At 41.8% G+C, this 26,677-nt stretch overlaps 1 protein-coding gene across 2 annotated transcripts; it reads left to right on the plus strand.

Moving 5' to 3' along the window:
- The first annotated feature begins 1,805 nt into the window (after positions 1 to 1,805).
- On the plus strand, positions 1,806 to 26,634 carry mpp4b (MAGUK p55 scaffold protein 4b). Of its 2 annotated transcripts, XM_061715416.1 has the most exons (22): positions 1,806 to 1,962; positions 3,439 to 3,561; positions 5,360 to 5,481; positions 5,574 to 5,651; positions 6,312 to 6,395; positions 7,744 to 7,875; positions 15,667 to 15,748; positions 17,514 to 17,599; positions 18,342 to 18,416; positions 18,493 to 18,689; positions 19,710 to 19,768; positions 19,859 to 19,876; positions 19,956 to 19,997; positions 20,088 to 20,108; positions 20,241 to 20,255; positions 20,949 to 20,990; positions 21,077 to 21,250; positions 21,350 to 21,430; positions 24,120 to 24,213; positions 24,370 to 24,478; positions 24,551 to 24,685; positions 25,942 to 26,634. In XM_061715416.1, the coding sequence occupies exons 2-22, from the start codon at positions 3,504 to 3,506 to the stop codon at positions 26,131 to 26,133; spliced, it is 1,896 nt and encodes a 631-aa protein (XP_061571400.1). In that variant the 5' UTR covers positions 1,806 to 1,962; positions 3,439 to 3,503; the 3' UTR covers positions 26,134 to 26,634. The 2 variants fall into 2 exon arrangements, with proteins under 2 accessions (XP_061571400.1, XP_061571401.1); XM_061715417.1 differs by lacking the exon at positions 19,859 to 19,876.
- Positions 26,635 to 26,677: the final 43 nt, after the last annotated feature.

Here is a 26,677-nt window from a genome sequence, read left to right on the forward strand (position 1 = left end):
AGTCTCTAATAGTCTTTAAAAGCTTTAAGTCTTTAAAAGCAGCTTGAAAAAGTTGATGGATTTTTGGTAGACGCTTTATAAAAAAAGTCACAAGAAGGGTCTGAAAACTCGATAAACATAGTGAAGACACTGCAGACGACTCATTGGCTAGTTCTTCTTATGGAAGCCCAGCAGTGTGGTGCGATTCAGCCTGCTGGATTAGTGTCATCTAAAAATCAACGTAGACGTATTTTACTTCAATGGAAGGACCTAAAACCTCCATCTCCCAATTCTTGGTTGAAAGACCTGATGTCCTTTTTATATTTAGAGAAAATTAAATACGGTATTAGGGGTTGCTCTAGTAAGTTTTCTCATATTTGGGAACCTATTCTTTCTCTTGTTAATTCTTTGGCATCCTTGGAAGATTCATTTAATTTGATTTAATTTAATTATAGGGAAGTATGATATTGCTAACCATGTCTATTTTATTTAGGGTTCCTCTTATGTCTGTTTATTTAAATTTTTATCTACTGTATTTATTTATTTCATGTTGTTGTTTTGTGTGTCCTGTATTTTATTTTTATTATTGAGCTTTATTTCGAATATGCAAATTAGAAAGAACAATACTAAAAAGTAAAGAAAAACAAAAAAAGACAAGGCAGACCTCGCAGATCCACCAGCATATTCGAAAGGGAGTAGGATTGAAGTATATACTTATCAGGTCCTACTCCCAAATCTTATATTCATTTTTCCAAAATAGCAAGAGAATCAATGAGCTTACTTATAGAACACAAAAAAAAACATAATATAAGTCTATATATCAACATAACTATACATCCATTTACCAACATATCTACATATAACTATATATCCATATATATTAAAAGAGATATATCCATACATAAATACTGTATGTATAATATATCACTATATATCCATATACATACATATACATATATATAACATGTTTCCATAATATTAATCTATATATCTACACATATTAAATAAATCTATATATATATATATATATATATATATATATATATTTTATTACTTTATTTTTTATTACTTTATTTTTCCTATTATTGTTGTCTTCAGTCAGAGTTTGATTGGTAATTGGTACTTACTTTGGGACCTGTTTGTAATTACGTATTTTACAGTGTGTGTGTTTTGGGGGGTTTGTTATGTTAAGTTTTGTGTCTTTATTTATTTTACTTTTTTTTTTTGTGTGTGTGTGTGTGTGTGGTAAAATATAAAACGGGGTATTCTGTTGAATCCTTTAAAAAATGTTTATTGTGTAATATGCATTACATCGACTACCCAATAAAGAAACATGAAAAAAAAATCAACCCTGGATAATTGTGAATTAAGGATTGAAATTCTTAAGTGAATTGATGATTTTTTTTTTTTTTTTCCTGTGACCACCCCTCCTTATAAAAGACATGCCGGACCGTTTCCACTCATTAAAACAGTCTTGTCAGCAGTTCTTTCATCTACACAGCAGATCTTTATGCCCCTTGTGGTCAGAAGTGCTATTGATACATAGAGTGGCTTTAACTCCAACTGCTAAAGTGAATTGGCTGTTTTATTTTAGTTTTTCCTTAGCTTGTTTTTGTTCTTTCATCCAAGGTCAGTAACATCCGTCACTCTCCTCCTCAACAGCTGAAAGAGTTAAGAAGATTTGGCAGCTTCCCGGCAACCAGCCAGCCGGTGAAGGAGGAAGCAGCTTCCGGTGGCCAGAGGCCGGCAGCTCACTTGGCCGGGATTAAGTGGGATCGAGGGCGATTACATCCCCCTCTCTCCCTCTCTCCCGCTCTCTCTCTCTCATTCCTCTGTCGCTCCATGAAAGTGTAGCGCTCCGTTGGCTCTCCGGGGATTATTTTCCCGGCATATGCGTACATTTCCCTGCATCTGCACAGGAGCTGCACCCTCCTGGAGGCGGTGGATAGAGACCCCAGGAACTCCAGGGTTCCAGGTGGACAGGTAAGAGGCATCATGTTGATTGTTTAAAGGGAGAGGAACGTGGAGGAAGGCCGTGGGGATCATCCTCCTCCTCCTCCTCCTCCTCCTCCTCCTCCTCTGTCACTACAGAAATTTGCCAGATGGGTGATTACTACTTGATGAGCTGCTCTGACTTGTAAACACTTTTCTAACAGCTTTCTTCTTCCCCGTGAGATCTTAAATGGACATACTATGAAAAGGAAAAGTTCAGTGTATATAATTCGGGTATCTGAGATGACTAATTTAAAACACAACCATTTGGCTTTGTTTTAGGCTGGAAAAGTTCATATTTGCAAGGGTGCTGTGACATCACAGACCCAGATCAGAATAGAGTCGTCCCCATGTTTATATGTCTATCCAACATAAGATCCTGCACCTCAAGAGTACGTTTGAGTAAAGTTGTAACACAGATTTGAAATATGACACACTTCAGGACAGAGGTCAGATACACTGAAGCGGTTAACTCCGCCCCTAAATCTGGCTGATTTGAACAGTTTCTTTGTGGTGTTCTGATCAAAATGTGCAACAGATATTTCAAATAAAGAGAAGTCTCATCCCTTTTCTAGGATTGTTTACAGATAAGTTACACTGTTCTTCACTTCATCACCAAAAGAGCTTAATTACTCCTACAAACGTGTCAGACTTAAGTCTACATTAGTGTTTTGCTCACAGGCCAGAGATTATCGTCTCTGCAATCACATCACTGCTGTCACAGCTTCACTCTTTACCACTTTTTCAGATTAATTACTGCAGCGAAAATCTCCAGAAGCTGCTTTTTTTTAATCTTGTAAAGGTGCTGCTTGATTATATGTACTAAGTTTGGGGATTTAGAGTATTATATATACTGTATATGTGTGTGTGTGTGTGTGTGTGTATGTATATATATACATACATATATAGTATTCTACAACTTCATAGCAAGAAGGACAAACTGCACCAGCAATATTTGCATAAAGATACTTCTTTTGAGGCCAAAATCTGAGATATTGAGCTCAAATGTATGTCAGGAAGACTGGATACATTTTGCCACATGTCATAGATGTAAAGTGATTTAAAAAGAGCAGCAGAGGATGAGTCTTTCAGTAGAAGGCATCCTGAGACGAGAGTAAACATAAAACTGAAATAATCTTGGGATTTCATCGTCTCCTGTTCATCGTCTTCCTGGTAGCCAGAGTCGGAGGAAAAATAAGAACTCTCTGTACGCTTCACATCAGTTCTCTGTCAAACAAAATATCATCTTCTGTAAGTAGTTTTGGTCAAAACCTAATATTTGGTTCCTTTCCAGATGTGGAAGTGCTCAGTCTACAGGGACTGATGTACTATTTTATGGTTTAATTCTATGATGATGAAATTGAATTCTTTTAGTAAGGATAAACAAAAAGAGATGATGGGATTCTGTTGTCTTTCCGAGGATCAAGCTTTCCTGCAGCTCGATGACATAAATCCCTTTATCCTCAGGTTTACCTGCCCTCCTGTGAGCGGTCGGCAGGTGGTCGGGGTCGGAGGTCGGGGGTCTGGAGACCATGAGGCAGGCGGTGGAGGCTCAGATGGTGAACCCCAAGTTTGAGCTGGGAGAGCAAGGTGAGGGTGTGAGAGGTGGAGGGACGACGGCGTGCTGCTTCCAGGGAGACCGGAGGGAACCGTGCAACCGTATGGGCAGTACTCGAGTTTTAAAAAAATATCAGGGGGGATGGTGGATTTTATCATATGGGGACAGATAATTTGTGCTGATTACAAATAATATAATATATTACAAATAATAGCAGTGACAGAAATACTGCAGGAATGACATAGCAGCAGTTAAATGCAGCCTTCTGTAAGCTTTAAATATCCACTGGGCTTACATCAAATACATCAAAACACAACAATAAAAAACACTTTTCTGAACTTATCAATGTGACTCTGTCCTTCACAGGATAAGTAAAATGGATCACTGCAAAAACTCAAAATCTTAACAAGAATATTTGTCTTATTTCTAGTTAAAATGTCTCATTTTAGTAAAAAAATCTCATTACACTTAAAACAAGACTCATCACTGGAAAAAACAACAATTTTCACCTGTTTCAAGTAGATTTTCACTTAAAATAAGTAGAAAAATCTGCCAGTGGAACAAGATTTTTTTGCTTGTAATAAGAAGATAAATCTTGTCCACTGGCAGATTTTCCTACTTATTTCAAGTGAAAATTTACCTGAAACAGGTGAAAATTGTCACATTTTTCTGGTGTTTTTTTTCTGGTGATGACTCTAAATGTTGAAATAGCAGTAAAACCACATTCATTGATGAAATGACATAAGGGATGGAAAGGGGGGATGGCAGTTTTACAGGGGGGATGATTTGGACCGTTTTTATTTCAGGGGGGATGATTTGGACCGTTTTTATTTCAGGGGGGATGCCGTCCCCCCTCATCCCCCCTCAACTCCAGTACTACGGGGCCTCGCGCTATGGGCAGTTTTTTTTTTTTTTTCCCTGTTTTTTTCCTTCTTTCCCTTATAAATATCAACAGTCACGTTCCATTACAGACCTAAATGTGTACTAGTCTGTGCATATCAATAAATATATGTGCAATGATGCGCATGTCTATTGTTCAATACAACTGCGTCAGACCAAGCGCAGACACAAGCTGCTCTGATCCAGACGGGTGGAGTTGGAACAAACTGTCACCAATGTCGAGAGAACGAGACAGATTCAGGAAATTTCCATCAGGGGATGAAAAAAGAAAAAAACTAAAGAAAATGGAAGAATTTAATGCCTCTCTGAAAGGCTTGTTTGATACATTTGTTACAAAAATCACCGATCCGACCGGGTCTCAAGCAGCCGCGGGGCCCCGCGCCGAGGCAAGCCGAGGCACATATTTTTAGTTTTCATTTATTTAGCCTCTATAATTTGAGAAGATTACGACTTATATGCATAAGCATGTTGTTAATGTTTTAACTTATGGGGCGATTTTGTTTTGTGTAGAACTGGAATGAATCACACACTATATAATGTCAGTTGAGTTAGGCCCCTTTGTCACTAATATATAAGTCGCTCTCAGTAACAGGCTGATTTGATTCATGTAAGATTATTTGTGTGTGAACAATGTTGTAATAAACAGGCATTACTATAAAAAATATCTTGACTTGTCATGTCTTGTCAATGCAATGCTTCATAATGAAACGTGTGTATGTGTTTGTATCCAGTATTTTGCTAATTGGAGAGTTAAAATTGCGCATATAGACACCCGATCCGACCTGAAAAACCCAAAAATTTTGAGGGCCCCCACCCAGCCATTTCGCAGAGGGCCTCGCAAATCTCCTAGACAGCTCTGCCTGAGGGTGTGAGAGGTGGAGGGAGGACGGCGTGCTGCTCCAGGGTGACCCGAGGGTGTGTGTGTTGCAGGCCTGCGTCAGGTCCTGTCGGATGTGATCGATGAGGTGAGGCGCTCCATCAGCCAGGACATCGACGGAGCCGAGGTCCTCCACAGTCTCCTGAACGCCCCCTGGCTGCAGTCGCTGCTCAAGGTTGGAAACCGCTCCAGAAAAACTTCAACAGCAATAAAACAGTTGCTCCAACAATCGTGAGGTTGTTTCTTATTGATCTGACTTGTTTTCAGGTGTACGAGTGTCTTCAAAGATTCCTGCGTGACGCTCCCACTCCAGCTCTGGATTACGCTTCCGGACTCTCGCTTCAGGTTTGTTTAATTTTTTATTTACTATTATTACGTTTATTGAACAGGGACAAATGTATCAAACATTATTTCATAAAAAGTACAAAGCAGATGTCGTACATACAGGTTTCTAGCCAGAGCTCATTTGCAACCCCTGTCCCTGGTTAGGCCTTTACTTAAAATTCGAAAGCAGAGTTAAAGCAGTACAAAACCATTAAAAAACAAAACATGCAAAACAGAATAAACAGAATAAAGACAATACAAAGACAAGAAGCAAAAACACAGACCAGATAAGGACAGAAAACTAAAATAATACAGTGGTACAGTATGTTAAAGTCAATGTTCACAAGCTTGTTTCAGTTTCAGCCATTGTTTTACTTGTTGCTAAAAACCTTGAGCTCTGTCAATATTTAGATTTCAGGTTCAGTGTATTCCATCATTTGGTACCTATTACTGAGAAGGATGACTGTCCAAATGTTGCTATCCTACAATTACTGCTTGTTGCAGCCCTAGTTCTAATTCCACTGTTTTGTTTGTTTACCAATTGGCAGAGTATTTCTGGGGCAAAGGTTATCCACACATTGGAAAATAAGTTTTAAAATGATATATATAATGATAAAAACACACAGTACAAATTCCTCCCAAATCTTCATCATCATCGTCATGCTGCTGTTTGCATTTTAGTTGCAGATGGACATCAGATCGTCCCCGCGCTGCTCTGAAGACGCCAGAGAGCTGTACCAGCTGCTCCGGCAGCCGGACCTGCAGGTGAGAGACGCTCTACGGAGCCCTGAACCTTCTCACGCTCAGCTTTTAGCTGCTACAACCCTGATTTCTGTTGCATTTCTCCATGCTGGTCTCTGCTGGCACTTTTTAATCAGCTGTCATTGAGTAACCGTGACAACCAGTACTCGAGTCGAGGGGGGATGAGAGGGGATGGCATCCCCTCCTGAAATAAAAACGGTCCAAATCATCCCCCCTGTAAAACTGCCACCCCCCCTTTCCATCCCTTATGTCATTTCATCAATGAATGTGGTTTTACTGCTATTTCAACATTTAGAGTCATCACCAGAAAAATAACTTATTTGACAATTTTCACCTGTTTCAAGTAAATTTTCACCTGAAATAAGTAGAAAAATCTGCCAGTGGAACAAGATTTATCTTCTCATTACAAGCAAATAAATCTTGTTCCACTGGTAGATTTTTCTACTTATTTTAAGTGAAAATCTACTTGAAACAGGTGAAAATTGTTGTTTTTTCCAGTGATGAGTCTTGTTTTAAGTGTAATGAGATTTTTTTACTAAAATGAGACATTTTAACTAGAAATAAGACAAATATTCTTGTTAAGATTTTGAGTTTTTGCAGTGATCCATGTTACTTATCCTGTGAAGGACAGAGTCATATTGATAAGTTCAGAAAAGTGTTTTTTATTGTTGTGTTTTGATGTATTTGATGTAAGCCCAGTGGATATTTAAAGCTTACAGAAGGCTGCATTTAACTGCTGCTATGTCATTCCTGCAGTATTTCTGCAGGTGTTTTGGTCACTGCTATTATTTGTAATATATTATATTATTTGTAATCAGCACAGATTATCTGTCCCCATATGATAAAATCCACCACCCCCCCTGATTTCTTTTTTACAACTCGAGTACTGGTGACAACAGTGAAGTTGTCTGCATGTGGAAAACAGCTGGTTGAGCTTTCCAAAGCCCAAATATACCTGGAGTCAGACTCCATATCCAGAGGAGTTGGAGAGAAGACATGGAGGATGGAGAGCTGGAGCTGGACGGAGGGAGAAACCTTTAAAGGAGACAAAGTCTTTTTCCTGAGGGTTTGGAAAATATCAGCGGCATGCTTTGATTAAAAAAAGAAAAAGGGTAGTGGAGTCTGCGTCTGTAGGTAAATCCACTTCAGGGAATCTACAAATGCCTCGTGATGGGATCCTGAATGGCAACATTATCATCTCCCTTTGGAGATTAAACAATGATTAAGCTTATTAACCTTTTTTTCTGTTCTGATGAGCAGAAGTAACTCAGTGTGATGTAAAACAGGTTTTAATCCTTGTGCAGCAGCTGGCGGCAAGTCAGGTAATGGATCTGCCCCCGATGTTCTGCAGGCTCTTCTCTCAGCTCACGACACGGTGGCCCAGAAGGACTACGAGCCCGTCCTGCCCCCGATGCCGGACGAGCTGCCGGAGGACGAGGAGGCCACGCGGATCGTGTGCCTGGTGAAGAACAAGCAGCCTCTGGTGAGCTCCACAGCCTCCTCACACACCTGAGGGTTAGAAGGGTTCACGTCACACTAGGGCTGGGCGATATGGACCAAAAGTCATATCTCGATATTTTCTAGCTGAATGGTGATACTCTATATATATCGATATTGTTTCTGTGCCATAATTGGGGTTTCCCCCAAAGCATTATAGCATAGCATCTCTGTTAGCTTCATTTTTTTCTGAGGCAAACCCTTAAAAAAACAGTCAGTTTTAATACAAAGCCTCGTGCCAAATGTCACACAGGTTCCTTTATTAACAGAGGTCTGCACAATATCAAAATGTATAAAACAAATGAAATAAAAATAAACTGCCTGCATATATAGAATAAAAATGCTTCTTGAATAAAATAAAACAAATATCCCTTTCCTGCATAACAATTAAATTAAAATACACTGTGCAATGAATACAATGTAGACAGTAACAGGCAGACTTTTCCACTGAGGTTGACAGTTGTGCAAATAACAAAACATTTGTGCAAATCTCAAATAAAACATTCAAGTCAATTTGTCACAAAATAAGCTAAATCAAAATCATAATTTTTTTTTTTTTTAATAATCGATATAAACGATATTGTCTCGTACCATATCGCGTTTGAAAATATATCGATATATATTAAAATCTCGATATATCGCCCAGTCCTATGTCACACTGGTATGTTTTTGTTGAAGGTGAATGTTTCAGATTGCAGGCGACCAGGAACCTACCGGTAGTCAGAACGGTGTTGGTTTGTTAAATGAGAGGGTTTTGCTTCTCCTGGTGTCTTTAACAACCATTCTGTCAGGCTTTGATGTGACTTTAGTGATGAGTGGACGGTTGTTCTCCTGTAGGTTCTGCTTTCTCTACCAAGGAACTCTGGACCTCATTCATGAACATTGAGTTACTAGAACATGTCATTTCCCTTCAGGGATGAACAGATTGTTTGGTTTACCTGCCTAAACTATTATTTGTTTATTTGTTTATTTAAAAGGATCCCCATTAGCTGACGCCAAAACGACAGCTAGTCTTCCTGGGGTCCAAACGTTAACATACAAACTCAAACATTACAAAGTCAATTCATAGAAATACAATTCTAAATAGAATCACAAATCACAAATAAAAACAGGAAACATCATACATATCATGTAAACTTATAGTGATGTCAACAAATACATTCTTAGTTTCTGTTTAAAACTAACCTTTCTTTTAATGTCACGGATTTCACCTGGAAGACTGTTCCAATGTGCAACTGATCTGTAAAACACTGTCCTCCTCATAGATTCAGACCTAGGTAAGGGTAATGTTATCTGACCACTATTTGCTCTCCGAGTGTTGTATGAATGAGTGTCTGAACAGAAAGTTATTTTATTATAAAGAAATGTAGGAATTTGAGTGTTAATGATGCTATGGAAATATGTAAGCACACTAGCAGTTAGCCTATCCTCAACCCTCAGCCAGGAGAGACGTTCATGCATTTCTACAACACTTGTTCTTGATGAACAACCACGAACCAGTCTTACAGCCTTGTTTTGTGCCATTTGTAGTTTCTTTAGAAGACTGCTCGATGCAGCAGACCAAACACCTGAACAGTAATGACACAAAACCAATGAACAAACAACTTTGCAAAACAACTGTGTCTTTAGAAACGGTGCACATTTGCGTGTTACGGAAACAGCTCTGCCCATTTTGGCAACAACTTTATTGATGTGATCAGACCTAGATAGAAACTTGATTCTTCATCCCTTAGCAGACGGTTCAGAGCCAGATCTTGATTCTTATCAGGTCCCAGTGATGAAAGCCTTTGCTTCCTGGAGTTGCACCAGCACAAGCTGCAGGATGACGTGTATGATTTGATCTCATGTGCAGTGATCTGTTGTCTCACAGCTGAGTGACCGACACAGAGTGGGGTTCCCCGGTGCTGCCCCCCCCGGGGGTGCAGCCTCCAGAGGGGGGGTCCCCAGCCGCTGGCGCTGCGTGCTTCACAGGTACAGAGCGTCTGGTCTGCAGACCCCTGAGACGAGGACGGGGAGCCTCAGCGAGCTGTCGCTGCTGGGCGTCAGAGACCCGCCAGCTGAGCTCTTGGGCCGGCCGGCGGGACCCCGGCCGTGCCCCCGGCCGTGCCCCCCACCTCCATGCCAGCCGAGGAGCGGCTGCCGGGCCTGCTGGGACAGGCCGGCCAGCCGGTGCAGGGTTTGTCACAGCAACCTGCTGGGGGAGCAGAGGCTGAACCAGTCGGCGCCCTCCGTGTACGGCTCTGTTCGGATCGGTAAGAAACGTGGGCCCCGTATAGCTGGGAGGGAAAATGTCAAAAATCATAAAGATTGTGCACTTGGTGCAAGTTTTTGATATTTGGCATGGTGGTAGTTATGGACATAAGGTTTTCAAAAACCATCGCAAACAAATGGTGACGCCCCCTAGTGGCCGGTTTGCAGAAAATTCTAAATGGCTCCCGCCGAAAAGACCAAAGGTCATATCTCAGCTTCTCTTAGTCCTAGATTGTTGTATATTGTCACTTTCTCTACTTTTTTGGTGCTAGGAATTCAATTCTGAGATAAATTTCCTATTTCAAGGTCATGTTGAAGGTCAAATTACATTTTCAAGGTCATTTTTTTTCCCCAAAAACTCCATATCTCTAGAATTAAGTCACATACAGGGGTGGACTGGCCATCGGGCATACCGGGCATTTGCCCGGTGGGCCGATGGTGATTTTGGGCCGGGCCGGGCCGGCCCAAAAAAAAAAAAAAGAAAATTTTTTTTTTTTTTTTTTTTTTGAGCCCGGGCCGGCCCAAAATCACCATCGGCCGGCCCGATTTTGGGCTGGCCGATTTTTTTATTTTTCTTGGCCCGGGCAGGCCCATCGGCCCATTTGATTTTGTTTTTTACCTGACAACAACTGGTACCACTGGCCGATTGGTTATGGTTATGGTTAAGGGGCCTCGCGCCCCAAGGGGCCTCGCGCCCCAAGGGGCCTCGCGCCCTGGGCCGTTTTTTTTTTTTTTTTTTCTCATTTTTTTTTTTGAAATTTTTTTTCGTTTTTTCCCTTATAAATATCAACAGTCACGTTCCATTACAGACCTAAATGTGTACTAGTCTGTGCATATCAATAAATATATGTGCAATGATGCGCGTGTCTGTTGTTCAGTACAACTGCGTCAAACCAAGCGTAGACACAAGGTGCTCTGATCCAGACGGGTGGAGTTGGAACAAACTGTCACACAATGTCGAGAGAACGAGACAGAATCAGGAAATTTCCATCAGGGGATGAAAAAAGAAAAAAAACTAAAGAAAATGGAGTTTAATGCCTCTCTGAAAGGCTCGTTTGATAAATTTGTTACAAAAATCACCGATCCAACCGGGTCTCAAGCAGCCGTGGGGCCCCGCGTCGAGGCAAGCCAAATGATGATGAGGCAGGGGAAGGTATCCAGTATTTTGCTAATTGGAGAGTTAAAATTGCGCATATAGACACCCGATCCGACCCGAAAAACCCAAAAAATTTTGCGCGCGTGAGCGTAGCGAGCGCGCGAGGCCCCCCCCCCCAGCCTGAAAATCACAGGACTTATCTGTGGTGGTGAAAGAAGTCAGCAGTATGAATTTGAAAGATGTGTGAGCATCCCTTCATGATAAACAGAGGGGGAACGCATTCTGACAGCAGTATTTCACGCTGTCAGAATGCGTTCCCCCTGTTTAAAATGGGTTAATATATCATTGTAGATATCTGAAATGTTCTTTTTGACTAGGAACAATTGAATTACAGATATCTGCAACACATATCCAGTCTAGCTATTAAATGTTAAAACGGCTTGCCATACAAGTTTGCTGGTCTACTCAGAAACAGTACTAAGTACATCTATAACGGGACTGGGGGGGATGGTGTAGGTTTAGGTTTATTAGACAAGAACATACACACCAACAAGACAGTGTACAAGCGGTGTCACAAGAACGTTTGTTTTCATTCATAGGCTTCATTTTCTTTCCATCAATACCTGGTGGGCCGGTCTAGGCTCAAAATGCCCGGGCCGATTTTTTGTCCCAGTCCAGCCCTGGTCACATAGAAAGATTATAGAGGGTCTAGACTCCTATTTTCACCCCCAAGGAATGCAGTTTTCTGTTTATTGGACAGGTCACTATCGCTGTAGTGTCAAATCATTGGTTGAGAACAGTGGCCTTCATTCAGGCTTAAGATGAACAGAACCTCAGAACTAAATCACAGTGAAAGAATAGGATTGTATTAAAATAACACACAAAAAACATCAGCTGTGCATGTTTAAAGGAGCTTGAGGCCGGATTGTGGCAAGATTTATGAAAAAAATCCGTATACATTTTAAGTTTTCTAGTAATAATGTCAGATGAAGCGTTCCAAACCCAAAAGAATGAGCCCTCTAGTGCAGGGGTTCTTAACCTTTCTGACCTTGGGGCCCAATTTTTTCAGTACAGAGTGGCCCGGGGCCCGTTAAATATTAACACTTTATAGCAGGGGTATTCAACTAAAACTTTAAGAGGTCCATTTAGAGAAAATTTACTCGAGCGGAGGTCCAGAACATCATTATTTATATACATATATATATATATATATATATATATATATATATATATATATATACATATTCAAGTAGCCTCATAGTTGTATCAACATCTGCATCTGACTGTTATATTAAAAAAAGTACATATTTGCCACTTAACATGTGTAACTTGAATTAAACATATTTTTTTTTCTCTTAAAAATAAAATAGATTTCATATTATTTTTCAAATGCTATCTTATTTTATTTCTTTACCAGCAGTTTGAATTTCCCCTTTTCTTTGTTAATTGTCTCAACATATTTTTATAATAAATGAATATAAACACATCTTAACAATTGAAAAGTTTTGCAGTTTTTCTTTCTTCCCCTGTTATAATCTTACACTTTCTGTCGTTCAGTGAGAGAACTGAGCTTTCTCCTGCCAGAACTTAAATCTGGGCTGGATGGTGTCAGCCTTCAGGTTCTCATGCACAAGTGTGCACAAGTGTGTATATTTAAAAATAGAGCGGGAACAAAACTTATTTTGATTTTGATTTAAGTTATTTACATTAATAAGTTGTCAGGACTGCGCGCGTCAGGTTTCATCCGAGCCTGATCAGCTGCGACGAGCACAAGCCCGCAGCTCTCATGGCTGCGCTGCAGCCGTGTCACTTTCCAAACGCTTTTGCGACCCCGAACAACAGTCTAGTCCAGCAGACACGTCAGCCCTGCATCTACATGTAGCCTACAATCCTTCAGCAGTAAACGACGGAGCCCGCCGGCGCCGACCGAGCGGCACCGACCTCCCCGGCCGCGGGGACGCGTCAGGATAAATGATCACGCCGCTCGCTCGCTCTGGGCGCAGACCCAAGTAATCGATCCCTGATCCTGGCGGATCTAAACCTACTCTGTGCAAAATGAAGGATTTACTCTGTAAATACACACCATTTCTCTTACTATTACACGTACAGCTAGCTGAGGGTCTTCTCCTCATTTGGTCGGGAGTTGCTATGCAGTCCCGCGGCCCTCGCGGCCCACACGTACAAAACAGAATTCTTTTGGCGGCCCACTAGATGGCGCTCGCGGCCCAAGTGTGGGCCGCGGCCCTATGGTTAAGAATCACTGCTCTAGTGTATCTCTCCTTTGCCTTGAACAGGCTGTGTGCTGCAAAATGTGCTCCAATTCGGTCCCGAATTTCCCGCGCTGGGCTGCGGATGTGACGTCAAATGACGCTGCATGCTCGTTCTCCCCGTTCTCCCGTGCCGGCTTCACTGTTGGCTGCAGTACCCCCAACGGCCGTCGTGGTGAAGGGTGGCGCTAATGAGTCTCATTTCTTAAAAGGAGCCTCAAGCTCCTTTAAACTCACTAAAACCTACAGTGCTGCCTCCATCGCCTCGCTTATTGATTCATTTTGAATTTTCTGCAAACCGGCCACTAGGGGGCGTCCCAATTTGTTTGCGGTGGTTTTTGAAAACCTTATGTCCATAACCAACACCATGCCAACAGAGGTGTCAAGTAACGAAGTACAAATACTTCGTTACCTTACTTAAGTAGAAATTTTGGTTATCTATACTTCACTGGAGTGATTATTTTTCAGACGACTTTTTACTTTTACTCCTTACATTTTCACACAATTATCTGTACTTTTTACTCCTTACATTTTAAAAACAGCCTCGTTACTCTATTTCATTTCGGCCTTTAAAAAAAAACTATCCAGTTAAATTGCTCCATCCGGATAGAGTGAATTTGGTTGTTGTTGGATGAGAAGTATAAACATAATACCATTCCGACACCCTATTGGTTTGTACGCGTCTGCTCTCTGAAACACATGTTAATGCTCAACAGTACACATATATGGTTCTTTAATATATTTGCATTATACTAAAATGCATTCATTTTCAATGGCTTTTGTCCTTAATGGCTTTTTTCCCCCTTACATTACTTTTACTTTTATACTTTAAGTAGTTTTGAAACCAGTACTTTTATACTTGAGTAAAAAACTTGAGTTAATACTTCAACTTCTACAGGAGTATTTTTAAACTCTAGTATCTATACTTTCTACCTGAGTAATGAATGTGAATACTGAAGACACCTCTGGCTGCCAAATATCAAAAACTTGTCACCAAGTGCAGGATTTTCACGATTTCCCTCCCAGCTAGTTTCCTCCTCCGAGGTTCCACGCTGAAGCCAGAAGCACGACGCCCTCGATATTTGTCATTGCTCCCTCTTCATCCATCATTCCCCATGGATTAACAGCTTCTCTTTTCTCATTGGAGACAACATCCCAGAGCTGGACAGGGACGGAGCAGAAGTGTCCTCCAGCCGGTGGACGGCGTCTCCCCCCAGTGTCTCCGTACCCCGCTACCAAACTCTACACCACTGCTTCCCCCCCGGCCTTCCTGCGAGGCTCCAGAGCCCTGGCATCCGCACGGCTCCCCCCAGCCCGCTGCGGCCCCGCCGGGTGCTGGAGGAGTCCTCCGTGGACACGCTGAGGTCCAGCGTGCAGCAGGCCGCCAGCTCCATGGAGAGCAGCACCAACGACATCAGAGTCCTGGGGGAGAAGATGGCGGCCGCCACCGAGCGCATGAGCGACACGGTGCAGGACAACTCCCAGGCCGTGGTGCTGCTCACGGAGGTGGTGGAGCGGCTGCAGAGGCTGCTGGCGGCCACCAGGACGGAGTTCAGCACCCTGAAGCCCCCCGAAGGAGGGGGCGAGCAGCAGCAGCAGCAGCAGCAGCAGAGATGCTCCTGCACGTCCTCCTTCTCCAGCACCAGCTCCCTGGAGGCGCCAGCAGCCTCTCAGGCCGCCGGCCGTCTCCCCGGCCGCGGCTCTGCCCGGGCACATAACCACGCCCACGTTGAAGCCTTCAGGCATCCGCTCACCAACGGAGTCCCAGACTCGCCGGAGACGTCCAGTATCACGAAAGGAGGACGCTCCAACCAGCGGAAGAAAAAGAGGAAGAAGGATCGTTGAGGGATTAGGAAGGATGTCCAAAGGATGGACTTCTTAAGTTCTTAACAGCCCTGGTATCTGACATTTCTTCTTCTTTTTTTTTCCATTTCCGCTCCCTTGTCATCTTTCATCTTTGCTCTCCTGCTTCTGGAGCTTGATATCATCTGCTCTCGTTTCATTTGGTGAATTAAACATTTTTTAACTTCCTTTTCCATTTCACTCCAGTTCATTCTGTCCCAGCATCCCGCAGCGTCCGTCATCGCCATCCCTCCACTGTGTGGTTGTTTGATTCGTCATCCCTGTGAACTTCTTCTCTGCCTCACTGCACTTTCTTTTGCAGGGAGCGACTATAAAGAGAAACGACGTGACGGGGGAGATCTTTGTGGCCCGGGTGATCCACGGAGGCCTGGCCGATAGAAGCGGTGAGCCTTTCCTCCCTCCCTGCTGGGATTTATGGCTTTGTGATCATCAAGTGTACTCAGTACTCGAGTTGTAAAAAAGAATCAGGGGGATGGTGGATTTTATCATATGGGGACGGATAATTTGTGCTGATTACAAATAATATAATATATTACAAATAATAGCAGTGACCAAAACACCTGCAGAAATACTGCAGGAATGACATAGCAGCAGTTAAATGCAGCCTTCTGTAAGCTTTAAATATCCACTCATAAACACTTTTCTGAACTTATCAATATGACTCTGTCCTTCACAGGATAAGTAACATGGATCACTGCAAAAACTCAAAATCTTAACAAGAATATTTGTCTTATTTCTAGTTAAAATGTCTCATTTTAGTAAAGAAATCTAATTACACTTAAAACAAGACTCATCACTGGAAAAAACAACAATTTTCACCTGTTTCAAGTAGATTTTCACTTGAAATAAGTAGAAAAATCTGCCAGTGGAACAAGATTTTTTGCTTGTAATGAGAAGATAAATCTTGTCCCACTGGCAGATTTTTCTACTTATTTCAAGTGAAAATTTAATTGAAACAGGTGAAAATTGTCAAATAAGTTATTTTTCTGGTGTTATTTTCCTGGTGATGACTCTAAATGTTGAAATAGCAGTAAAACCACATTCATTGATGAAATGACATAAGGGATGGAAAGGGGGGATGGCAGTTTTACAGGGGGGATGATTTTGACCGTTTTTATTTCAGGGGGGATGCCATCGCCCCTCATCCCCCCTCAACTCCAGTACTGAGTGTATTTCATATTGAAAAAAGGGATCTTGGCTGCCTGATCTGTGCCCTTCATCAACAGGGCAACCAACAGGAACGAGACCTTTTGGTACATTTTTTGATAGGAAGCAGAAAAACTTTTCAAACAATCCAATCAGTTTGTTCCTAATGAGTCTTTGGTCCCTCTGATGTTCAGAGACCAATGTGAGCACCAAACAAACCAGAATCTGTTTTAGTCCAGACCAAACACAGCTGAAAAGGTCGTGCAGGTTTTCAGCCCGCTCAGCTGGATGTTATTTTCACCTTTGGTAGGACCTTTAGGAACTTCAAGAACTTTTTCTAAAGTGAACTGAACCAGGATGAACATGCCGGTCATATAAGCTCAACTGAACCAGATCTATCCATTAAAAAAGAAGCTGGTGAATGTTGCCACTTCTGTTTCTGAGCCTTTTTTAAAACAAAAAGATATAGTGAGGATGGATTCAGCTTGTAGATGTTGTACATAACCCCAGATCTTCAGATACCGTTTGGGTCTACAAACGGTGCTACATTAGGCAGGTTTTGCTCTGTCGTGTTACAGTGGCTCAGAAGTGGCCCAAAGGATCTGGGTCTCGGGTTTTTGTGGGTAAGTGCTGCATCGATTAGATGTGGTCCTAATCCCACAGGCCATCTTGGATAGGGGTTAAGTCCAGGTGTGGTCCAAAGAAAAGGCCGATTTGGGCCATTTCTGATGGACATGTTGCAGCTGCATTCACAGTGTTGATGCTGTCAGTCAATCTAGAACTGCATTTATGGACTGAAGTTTTTGGGAGTTTTTGGTCTACTTTGACCTCTTATCGATGCCGGTGCCAGCTGTTTGGCACCAGGTCCAGGCTTTCATTCAGTGGAAATGTGTGAAACTACGTCCAGAGAAGGCGCTGACACCTGAGCCTCCTCAAAGAACCCCTGACATTAACATTTTAACCCTCATCTCTTGAGGGTTTAACTTCCATGTCTGTGTCCAGGTCTGCTCCACGCAGGCGACCGGATCATCGAGGTGAACGGGTTCCCTGTGGACGGCTTGGAGCCTGAACAAGTGATCCAAGTGGTGGTGAGTCTTTTGCTGCTACGTCAGTGACTAAGTTTACATGCAGTCAAAATTCGGCTAATATTCCGGTTACTGAAACATTCAGAATTATCTGTTTCCATGCGTGAGCAAACAGGGTTATCCCTGTTTACATGGTAATTAATCATTTGGGATATCTGGATCAAACCAGCGACGCACAGAGAACATGATGACGCAATTCCCGTCATTTCCACTTCTTCTTCCTGTATCCAAATTCAAAACAAATGCTGCATCGCGCAACTTTTCTCTCACCTTCTTGTAAATCTTCTATCCCGGTACTTTCTACCGTCTACAAATGCAGAAATGTTCATATCCTTCATTACATTTATGAAGTGATTAGTCTCCTCCTGGTCTTGGTTTCTCCGTGTTTAGAAGAACTTCCTGGACTCAAAAGACCAGGATTCCTTGTGAACAGAGCATGTGCAGAAAACACATTCCTGTTCAGTTTGGTGTTTACATGACCCAATATTCAGGTTTTAAAAGGAGTAACCCAGGGCTCATATTCAGGTTTTTAAAAACCTGAATATGAGCAAATTCTGGTTATTCAAAGGGGTTATTGGTTTTTACATGCCCATGCAAATTCCGGGTTATTGCCAATATTGGGGTTTTAAAAGAGTTATTTGACTGCATGTAAACGCAGTCAGTGTCATCTTATTAACTTCCACTTGTGTCCTACTACTTAGTTTAATGTTTATTAATCCACCTTGTTCTTTCACCCCCTAATCAGCAAGCTCGGTCACACGGGACCATCATGTTTAAAGTCATTCCCATCACCGAGAGGCCGGTCCACAACCAGTTGATGGTATGTCACATTCACGCCTGCGTCGTCTTTAGTTGAACTCAAACAAACGTCCCAACGTCTCCACCTGTGGTTTCAGCTGTACGTGCGGGCCATGACGGACTACAGCCCCCAGCAGGACCCCACCATCCCCTGCGCCGACGCCGGGATGAGCTTCAGGAAGGGGGAGGTCCTGGAGATCGTGGACCAGACTGACGCCCTCTGGTGGCAGGCCAAGAAACTTCCCAGCAGCACAGCCTGCGCAGGACTCATCCCGTCCACCAACCTGCTCAAGAGGTCAGAGGGAGAGCATTTACTTCATTTACACCCTTTTTAACACTGTTTAGTGATGCCACTCCGGACCACGTGGGGCTCAGAGATCTGCTGCACTGACACGTGGTGACATGCGGAGAGCTCACTTGGTTAAACGGTCGTCATCCGTTTTTTTCCATTATTTATTTGAGCATAAAATCAAAAACTGAAAACAATTAGTCATTATCTTTTTTTCCATTGTAGTTATAAATACTGAGAAAATTAGTTGTTTTTTTCTGTTTTCTTACTTTTGGTTTATTTTGAAAAACGACTGAACGAATGATTCACGGATTCCCACAAAAACTCAGGAATATTCGTGGTTGGTATCTGTGACATATCGCAAACTATTTTATCCATTCATTATTGGTTTTATTCATCCCAAAGTCCCGCATTTCAATGAGATTAAAAGTCACAATAGCAAACTTGAAATCTGGAGTAGTGGAGGTATAAAAATACACGGCTCCAAACGACCAAATTGATGAAGAACGGCGACTGCATGCGGGCAATCTTGACTCTCTTCTGATATGCTGCCCTCATGTGGTCAGGACTGATATTGTTGCATAGAGTGCCTTTAAAAACTTGCATTGAGTTTTAAATGACTAAATAAAAGAAAAAGTTCAAGAATTTTAAGCAATATGACATGATTTTCATTTTTTAGAGATTCAAAATAGAGAAAGAGGCTAAAGATGGACCTTCCTACATCACTGATGCTCACAACATTTACAACATGATGGTGATCAGCTTATGAAATGCAGCTACTTTATTTACCTTCCTATTTTTATGTTATTACACCCCAACTTTTTGACATAAATGTTTTTACCAAGGATAAAGTGTGTGAGTTCTTTGGGATCGTCTGGTTTCTCTGCATCAATTTCATCACGTCATGTCTTTCATGGTTAAACCCAACGTCCTTTAATGTGTCGTTGTGAAAACCTGTGGTTTTATTCTGAGTTATGCTTTTATTAAAAGCTGCTGAATTAAAGCTGAAGCTGTGTGTTGTAACAGGAAGCAGAAGGAGTCCTGGTGGTCTCAGCCTTACCAACCGCATGCCTGCATACAGACCCGTGAGTCCCACTCTCTTTTCTTACACTTTAAATCCTCCATTCAACTTCATAGCTGAGTTTTCTTTTTGTTTTGCTTCCCGCTTACTGAAGTGAGCACCGTAGACGAAGGTACGGCTGGAGAATATACTCCTGTAATGATTTATAGGTTTAACTGCAAATCTCATAATTTTAATTTCTTCCCACACAGAAGACGACATGATGGCCATCGATGAGAGGTGTGTTGAAGCAGGTAAAGTCTCTTTCTGCAGATTTAATCATCCGTTGCTTCATGTTTTTGCTTCTTGGTGTCTAATTTCTGTGTTTTCTCTTTTTGAGACAGACGAAGAGGCGTTTGAATCCGGTAGGTAAGTCTTTGTTGACCGCGTTGGGTTCGTGTCTGACTTCAAGTCCCTCCGTCCTCTTTTCCCTCATCTAAAAAATCTGCTGCTGTTTCTTTTGCAAATCTTCCCGGCGTCTGCTGGGGAAATGCCAGAGGAGTTCAGAGAAGGTGCGAAAACTTGAAACGCTTGAACTTATTTGGGCTTGTGTGGAGAAGCTTGGTTGCCATGGCAACTGAGTTGGGGTTTAAGGTTCCTCTCTGTATGGATCAGCTCAGAACTAGAAGGCAGATTTCTGTTCTGGAGAGCAAATATACAGGACTGTCTCAGAAAATTAGAATATTGTGATAGTCTTAAGTCCTTTATTTTCTGTAATGCAAAAATTGTCATACATTCTGGATTAATTACAAATCAACTGAAATATTGCAAGCCTTTTATTATTTTAATATTGCTGATCATGGCTTACAGCTTGAGAAAACTCAAATATCCTATCTCAAAAAATTAGAATATTCTGGGAATCTTAATCTTAAACTGTAAGCCATAATCAGCAATATTAAAATAATAAAAGGCTTGCAATATTTCAGTTGATTTGTAATGAATCCAGAATGTATGACATTTGAGTTTTTTTAATTGCATTACAGAAAATAAAGAACTTTATCACAATATTCTAATTTTCTGTGACAGTCCTGTATTTGTGGATTTGTTTTCTGCACTTCTTTGAAGCTGTTTCTCAGCATTTTAGGTCATAAATGTAATTTTAAAGACCTTATTTGAGCTTATTGTGTTTTTTTTCACCATATTTTCCAACCCTCTCCCTAATTTACCTCCGTGTTTCTGCTCTGCTCCTCCGCCTGCCCGTCCAGACGAGGGTGACTTCAGCAGCAACATTGAGGGAGTGTATTTGGGTGAGTGTCTGACCTCAGGGGCAGATTTGCAGCAGCTGTTATTCCAGCGTGGGCTCGCATCCTGATCTCTCTGATTCCCCCTTCAGCGGGCTTCCGGCGCAGCATGCGTCTGTGCCGGCGGCACTGTCACAGCACCACCCAGCCGTCCTGCCACACCCGCTGCCCCAGCAGCTGCAACAGCGCCCTCAACAGCCCCTACGAGGAGGTGGTGCGCTACCAGCGCCTCCCGGAGGACACGCACCGCCTCATCGCTCTCCTAGGTACAGACACAGGCTGCTTCACGCTGCACCTCTTAGGATTCTGCACCTGTAACATATTTTGACATCTTACATGTGAGCACATGACACCATGTTCTCCAGGTCCGTGTGGAGTTGGTGTGAATGAACTTCGGAGGCGCCTGATCGAAATGAACCCCAACATCTTCCAGGGAACTGTACCTCGTACGTACCGGCTGTCATCATCTGTTCAGTTTACATTCACCTGAATCAGGGGTCGGCAACACAAAATGTTGAAAGAGCCATATTGGACCAAAAAAGCAAAAAACAAATATGTCTGGAGCCGCAAAAAATTAAAAGTCTTGTTTAAGCCTTAGAATGAAGACAACACATGCTGTATGTATCTATATAAGTTATATTATTAACATTCAGGCAGTGAATGCAAATGATTCGGTCCAAGAAACGTTGAATCCTCTTTTCTCCTCAGTTATTTTTCTCTTTTTCCCTTTGGAAACAATCCCTTTGGCCGGTTTGTTTCCAACAGCTCCTGCCTGGCGCCCCCTGCTGGTAGAAACGTGTGTCGCAGGCTCCGACGCTAATCTTCGTTAACAGAAATGTTGAAATTTAATATTTATTCTACACATTTTTACAGCATGGAAAACGTTAAGAATGTTTGTGTCATGTTTGTCCTACAGAAACCATATTAAAACAAAAAATATATTTCCCTGCCCCATCTATTTCCATTTTCAAACATTTTTGAAAATGCTCCAGGGAGCCACTAGGGCGGCACTAAAGAGCCGCATGCAGCTCTAGAGCCGCGGGTTGCCGACGCCCAACCTGAATGATGAAATAATGAATTGCAACACATGAAAAGGTGCTGGAACTAAATTGTGGGTCACATGATCTTGATAATTAGCTAATAAGAGCTAATAAGATTCTGCTCCCGTCGTTACGTAACAACGGGCGCGATTTACATCTGTTGGCCTCCGATGCGTAAAACCACGCCCACAACTAACTCTGGCCGGAACAACAACAACTAACTCCACCGGCCGGAGCTTCCGCCATTTTTTCGTAGCGGTGTATCGCGTCATTCAGGCAGCCAATCAGCACAGAGCCTCATTATCATAGCCCCGCCCACTCAGAATCCTGCATAGATAATGAGGTTAGAGAATGAGAAGATAAAGACATGGATCAGAGGCTGAATTTCTAATTTATTTAGCAAAAACAATCAAAAGCTTGTTTTTAAGACATTCAAAGCCTGTTTAAAATAGGTATTAGATGCCATAATAGGTCCCCTTTAAATAAAGTATTTTTGAATTTAATTTGTTCAGTTTTCTCAGATTTAGTATCAACCTTGTTTTTTAATTCCATGTCTTTTTATGTAAAAATACAATAAAAAAGGATTTGATAATAGTGGGTGTTAGCATCAAGAAAATGTAACCACAGATGGACAACAACATAACTTTATTTCACCGTCACTCCATTATTTCTTTGCCAACAAAGAAAATAAGTGGGCAATACCAAGTACCCCCACAATTCTCCCTCTAACGTAATAACTCAAACAAATGTTTTTCGGTAAGGCTTTATTAGTTTCTCACATCCAACATCCAGAAGACTCAGTTTTGAGAACCTCATTTACACTCCCATGTTCTTTTTAAACGGAAGACGCTTCCTCCTGGAAACCAAACAATCCCAACTGTTTCAGTCTTTTTCTGATTTCCCTCTCATAGACTTAAACATCAGATATTGTCAGTGAGGACTGTAGAGACTCTGAATAGTTTGGGTTCTGTTGTTTGTTTTGTTTTTGCATTTATCTGAACATTGTGATCTTGAGGTAAATCTGCTCCGACATCTGCTCCTGGAAACATTGACAACAGATTTGGTTTATAAGCCTTTCCACATTAATATGCAGCAACAATTGTTTTTTTAACCCTTGTACTGTCCTTGGGTCAAAATGACCTAATTCTCTTGTCCTTCTTCCCTTCCTCCTTCCTTCCTTCCTTCCTTCCTTCCTTCCTTCCTTCCTTCCTTCCTTCCTTCCTTCCTTCCTTCCTTCCTTCCTTCCTTCCTTCCTTCCTTCTTTCCTTCCTTCCTTCCTTCCTTCCTTCCTTCCTTCTTTCCTTCTTTCCTCCTGCTCTCTCCTTCCTTCTTCCCTTCCTCTTTTCTTCCTTCCTTCCTTCCTTCCTTCCCTCCTTCCTTCTTTCATCCCTTCCTTATTTTCTCCCTTCCATCCATCCATCTTTTCTTCCTTCCTTCCTTCCTTCCTTCCTTCCTTCCTTCCTTCCTTCCTTCCTTCCTTCCTTCCTTCCTTCCTTCCTTCCTTCCTTCCTTCCTTCCTTCCTTCCTTCCTTCCTTCCTTCCTTTTTCCCTTCCTTCCTTCTTTCCTCCTGCTCTCTCCTTCCTTCTTCCCTTAATCTTTTCTCCCTTCCTTCCTTCTTTCCTTGTTTTCCTTCCTTCCTTCCTTCCTTCCTTCCTTCCTTCTTTCCTCCCTTCCTTATTTTCTCCCCTCCTTCCTTCTTTCTTTCCTTCTTTTCATTCTTCTTTCCTCCCTTCTTCTCTTGGTCCTTCCTTGACCCGAAGACAGCACAAGGGTTAAAAGACCAATACTTATGTCTTTCCCTCTTGGTGTTGCATTATCACAGATCTGAATACTCCAAACCCAAAATATGTTTTTTATGGAGGCCTTTACACCTGCTGGTGACTAACAGCACCTGGCTGCAGCTTATCCTAAATCCTATTGTTTCTGGCTTCATTTTTATTAAATAATCCCACAGTTATAATAAAAGTTATATGTTTGCTTAAAATTAAAACCCCTCTGCAATCAGAGGATTTGTTATGCTGTTTAAAAAAGGGTTTAAAAGAGAGAGGATGCTGATTTTTCTGCATGACTGTAAAAGTGTGTGTCCCTCATCAGACACGACCAGAGCGCCCAGAGGATACGAGGAATCCGGGCGGGAATATCACTTCACCAGTCGAGAAGTCTTCGACAACATGGTTTATAACAACAGGTAGAACTGTGGCCTTTGTTTTTATTGTCTGTTTAGAGCAGAATCAAACTCGATACAGTCTGCAATGCTGAACATTCACGTTACTCTTAAGGTCACTGTCAGAGCTACAAGAGCTTGTGAATCATTTAAAAACCACCAACGTGAATATACCCACAGGTTCCTGGAGTACGCCGAGTATAAAGGGAATCTGTACGGCACCAGCATCGAGTGTGCGCGGCAAGTGTTAAATGGCAGGAAGATCTGCGTCATCGACATTGAGCCAAACGTGAGAACCGCTCAGAATAAACCATTGCCGTTATCAGAAGTGTTGTTGATTTGGCTTCGTCTCACCACTCAGGCCATTCATGCAGTGAGGTCGCACGAGCTGAGGGGCTACATCATCTACGTGAAGCCTCCGCCTCTGGAGCGGCTCAGAGAGACCAGACGGGACTCGTACATCACCACCAACTACTACGTCAACCGACCGTTCAAAGTACGCCGTCTGAGCAGCACCATTTTTATTTAAATATGGTTTAAGTTGCCCGTTTTAGTACTTTCAGCACACTTTTTAACACTTTGAAAACTATTTCTGGCAGGCACCTAGGCGTCTGTTATAGTTTTTTTTTGTTGTTTTGGGTTTTTTAAAAACATAAATGTCACTTTTAGGTTCCTAAATAATTTCACAGTGAGTGGTTCACTTCCAGAATATGTTAAACATACAGTAGTGCACCCTCTCATGAAGATTATTGGACAGTCTTAAAACTCTTTTTTCTTTTTTTTGCTCATTGCAGATTAGGGAAAAAGTGGTTTAAGTGTGTGTGTGTGTGTGTGTGTGTGTATATATATATATATATATATATATATATATATATATATATATATATATATGTATATGTGTGTGTGTGTGTGTGTGTGTGTATATGTTCGCTTTGAATCATGGTGTACCTCAAGGATCCATACTGGGTCCGGGGACTGCCTCTTTTGTTGATATACAAACCTTATATTATCTTATAGATAATAAATGATATTATCTAGAATCATTTAGCTCTGAATACTGACCCCACATATTCTTCATAGTGTTTGGCTGGTGTTAAAACTTGGCTCTCCCTTCTTGCCTCTGCTGCTTGGTACCTTATTTTAATGTTTTTAACATTCAGAAGGCTTTTTCCACTTGTTAGACCTGGGGAGTTTAGCATTTCTCCGGTGCAGAGTGATTTTCAGGGCTGATTGGGTCTGAACAGAAGCTCAGAAAGTTTGGAGCATTTTTTCCTTTCAGAGCAGATTGTCTTGTTTAACAAAAAAACAACTTATCTTATTTGAAATGCACAAACTGATCCCTTTTTTATAATCCACTGTGCAGACTTCTATAAAAGGATAATGTTTTGGCATGTTGTTGGTTTGAAGGATTCAGTTATGTTACCACGGTACCGAGAGGGGAAGACATAAGCAATGATTTTTAGAGAAGCAGCTGTTGCTGCACATTAATCTGTAAACACACAAATTGGAGTTTAAATTAAATGAGAAGAAGATGAGTTATCTGTAGAAAGCATTCAAAACAGTTGCCTATCATCCTACTGTAGATGTGCAAGATAGGCAACAAATCTTCCAACTCTTTGGCTAGTAACGTTTACACTTGACTGATAATATGTAAAACATATTTACTGGTAATAATGTACTTTTAGCCTCAGTTTGAGACATTATAAACTAAATAAAGCTGGAATCACTCTGAACTTGACTTTCCTCCTACAGGAGGAAGACTTCCAGGAGATGGAGGAAGCGGCCAGGAAGATTGAATCCCAGTACTGGCAGTACTTTGATCACGTGATCGTCAACGACGAGCTGCAGGACTCCTGCGTCCAGCTGCTGACGGCTGTGACGCGGGCCCAGGACGAGCCTCAGTGGGTCCCGGCCAGCTGGATACGACCCACTGCCGGATCATGAGAGGGCAGCCCAGCAGACAACACCAGGACATGGCAGCAAATGTGGAAGATTTTTGATGTTTTGACATAAATCGTGACATGCAAGATCAGTGATTGAGTCTTTGAGGGGGAGGAGGGCAAGAGGAAAAAATGTAAATACTTGGATCTGTTTGTTGAAAGCTTGATCTTATCCTTAAGTCGCTTCAAATCACCCAAGATCACACGAAGCTGGACACAAACCCAAAGAAATCTCTGAAATTGTCTCAGACTGTCACAGTTTTTACATTTTTTTTTGTTTTTTGCTGCTTTTGGAGCGACAAGATGTTTAATTTAGAGCAACATAGTTTTCTTCTGTGAATGCAACTTAAATTTGCAGTAATTTCACACTTTTTTTTCTTCTTCTGCAATTGATGTTTACAAAGTAGGGGAAAAGCTGTGTGTGGAAAGCTCTTGTAGGATTTGTTCTTATTGGATTAAAAGACCGTTTTCACAATAAGATGCTTCAAATGTGTGACCGAAGCAATGGCATTTCACTATTTGTACTTGTTTGACTTTAATAAAAATAC

Source organism: Cololabis saira, chromosome 24 (assembly GCF_033807715.1).
Source record: "Cololabis saira isolate AMF1-May2022 chromosome 24, fColSai1.1, whole genome shotgun sequence".
NCBI classification, from domain to species: domain Eukaryota; kingdom Metazoa; phylum Chordata; class Actinopteri; order Beloniformes; family Belonidae; genus Cololabis; species Cololabis saira.

Excerpts from the sequence above, each read along its gene's own strand:
- mpp4b (XM_061715416.1), top strand. The coding sequence starts at position 3,504 with ATGAGGCAGGCGGTGGAGGCTCAGATGGTGAACCCCAAGTTTGAGCTG. Across the intron at positions 15,749-17,513 it reads AGGCCTGGCCGATAGAAGCG|GTCTGCTCCACGCAGGCGAC; the intron begins GTGAGCCTTTCC and ends GTCTGTGTCCAG. Across the intron at positions 18,690-19,709 it reads TCCACCAACCTGCTCAAGAG|GAAGCAGAAGGAGTCCTGGT; the intron begins GTCAGAGGGAGA and ends GTGTTGTAACAG.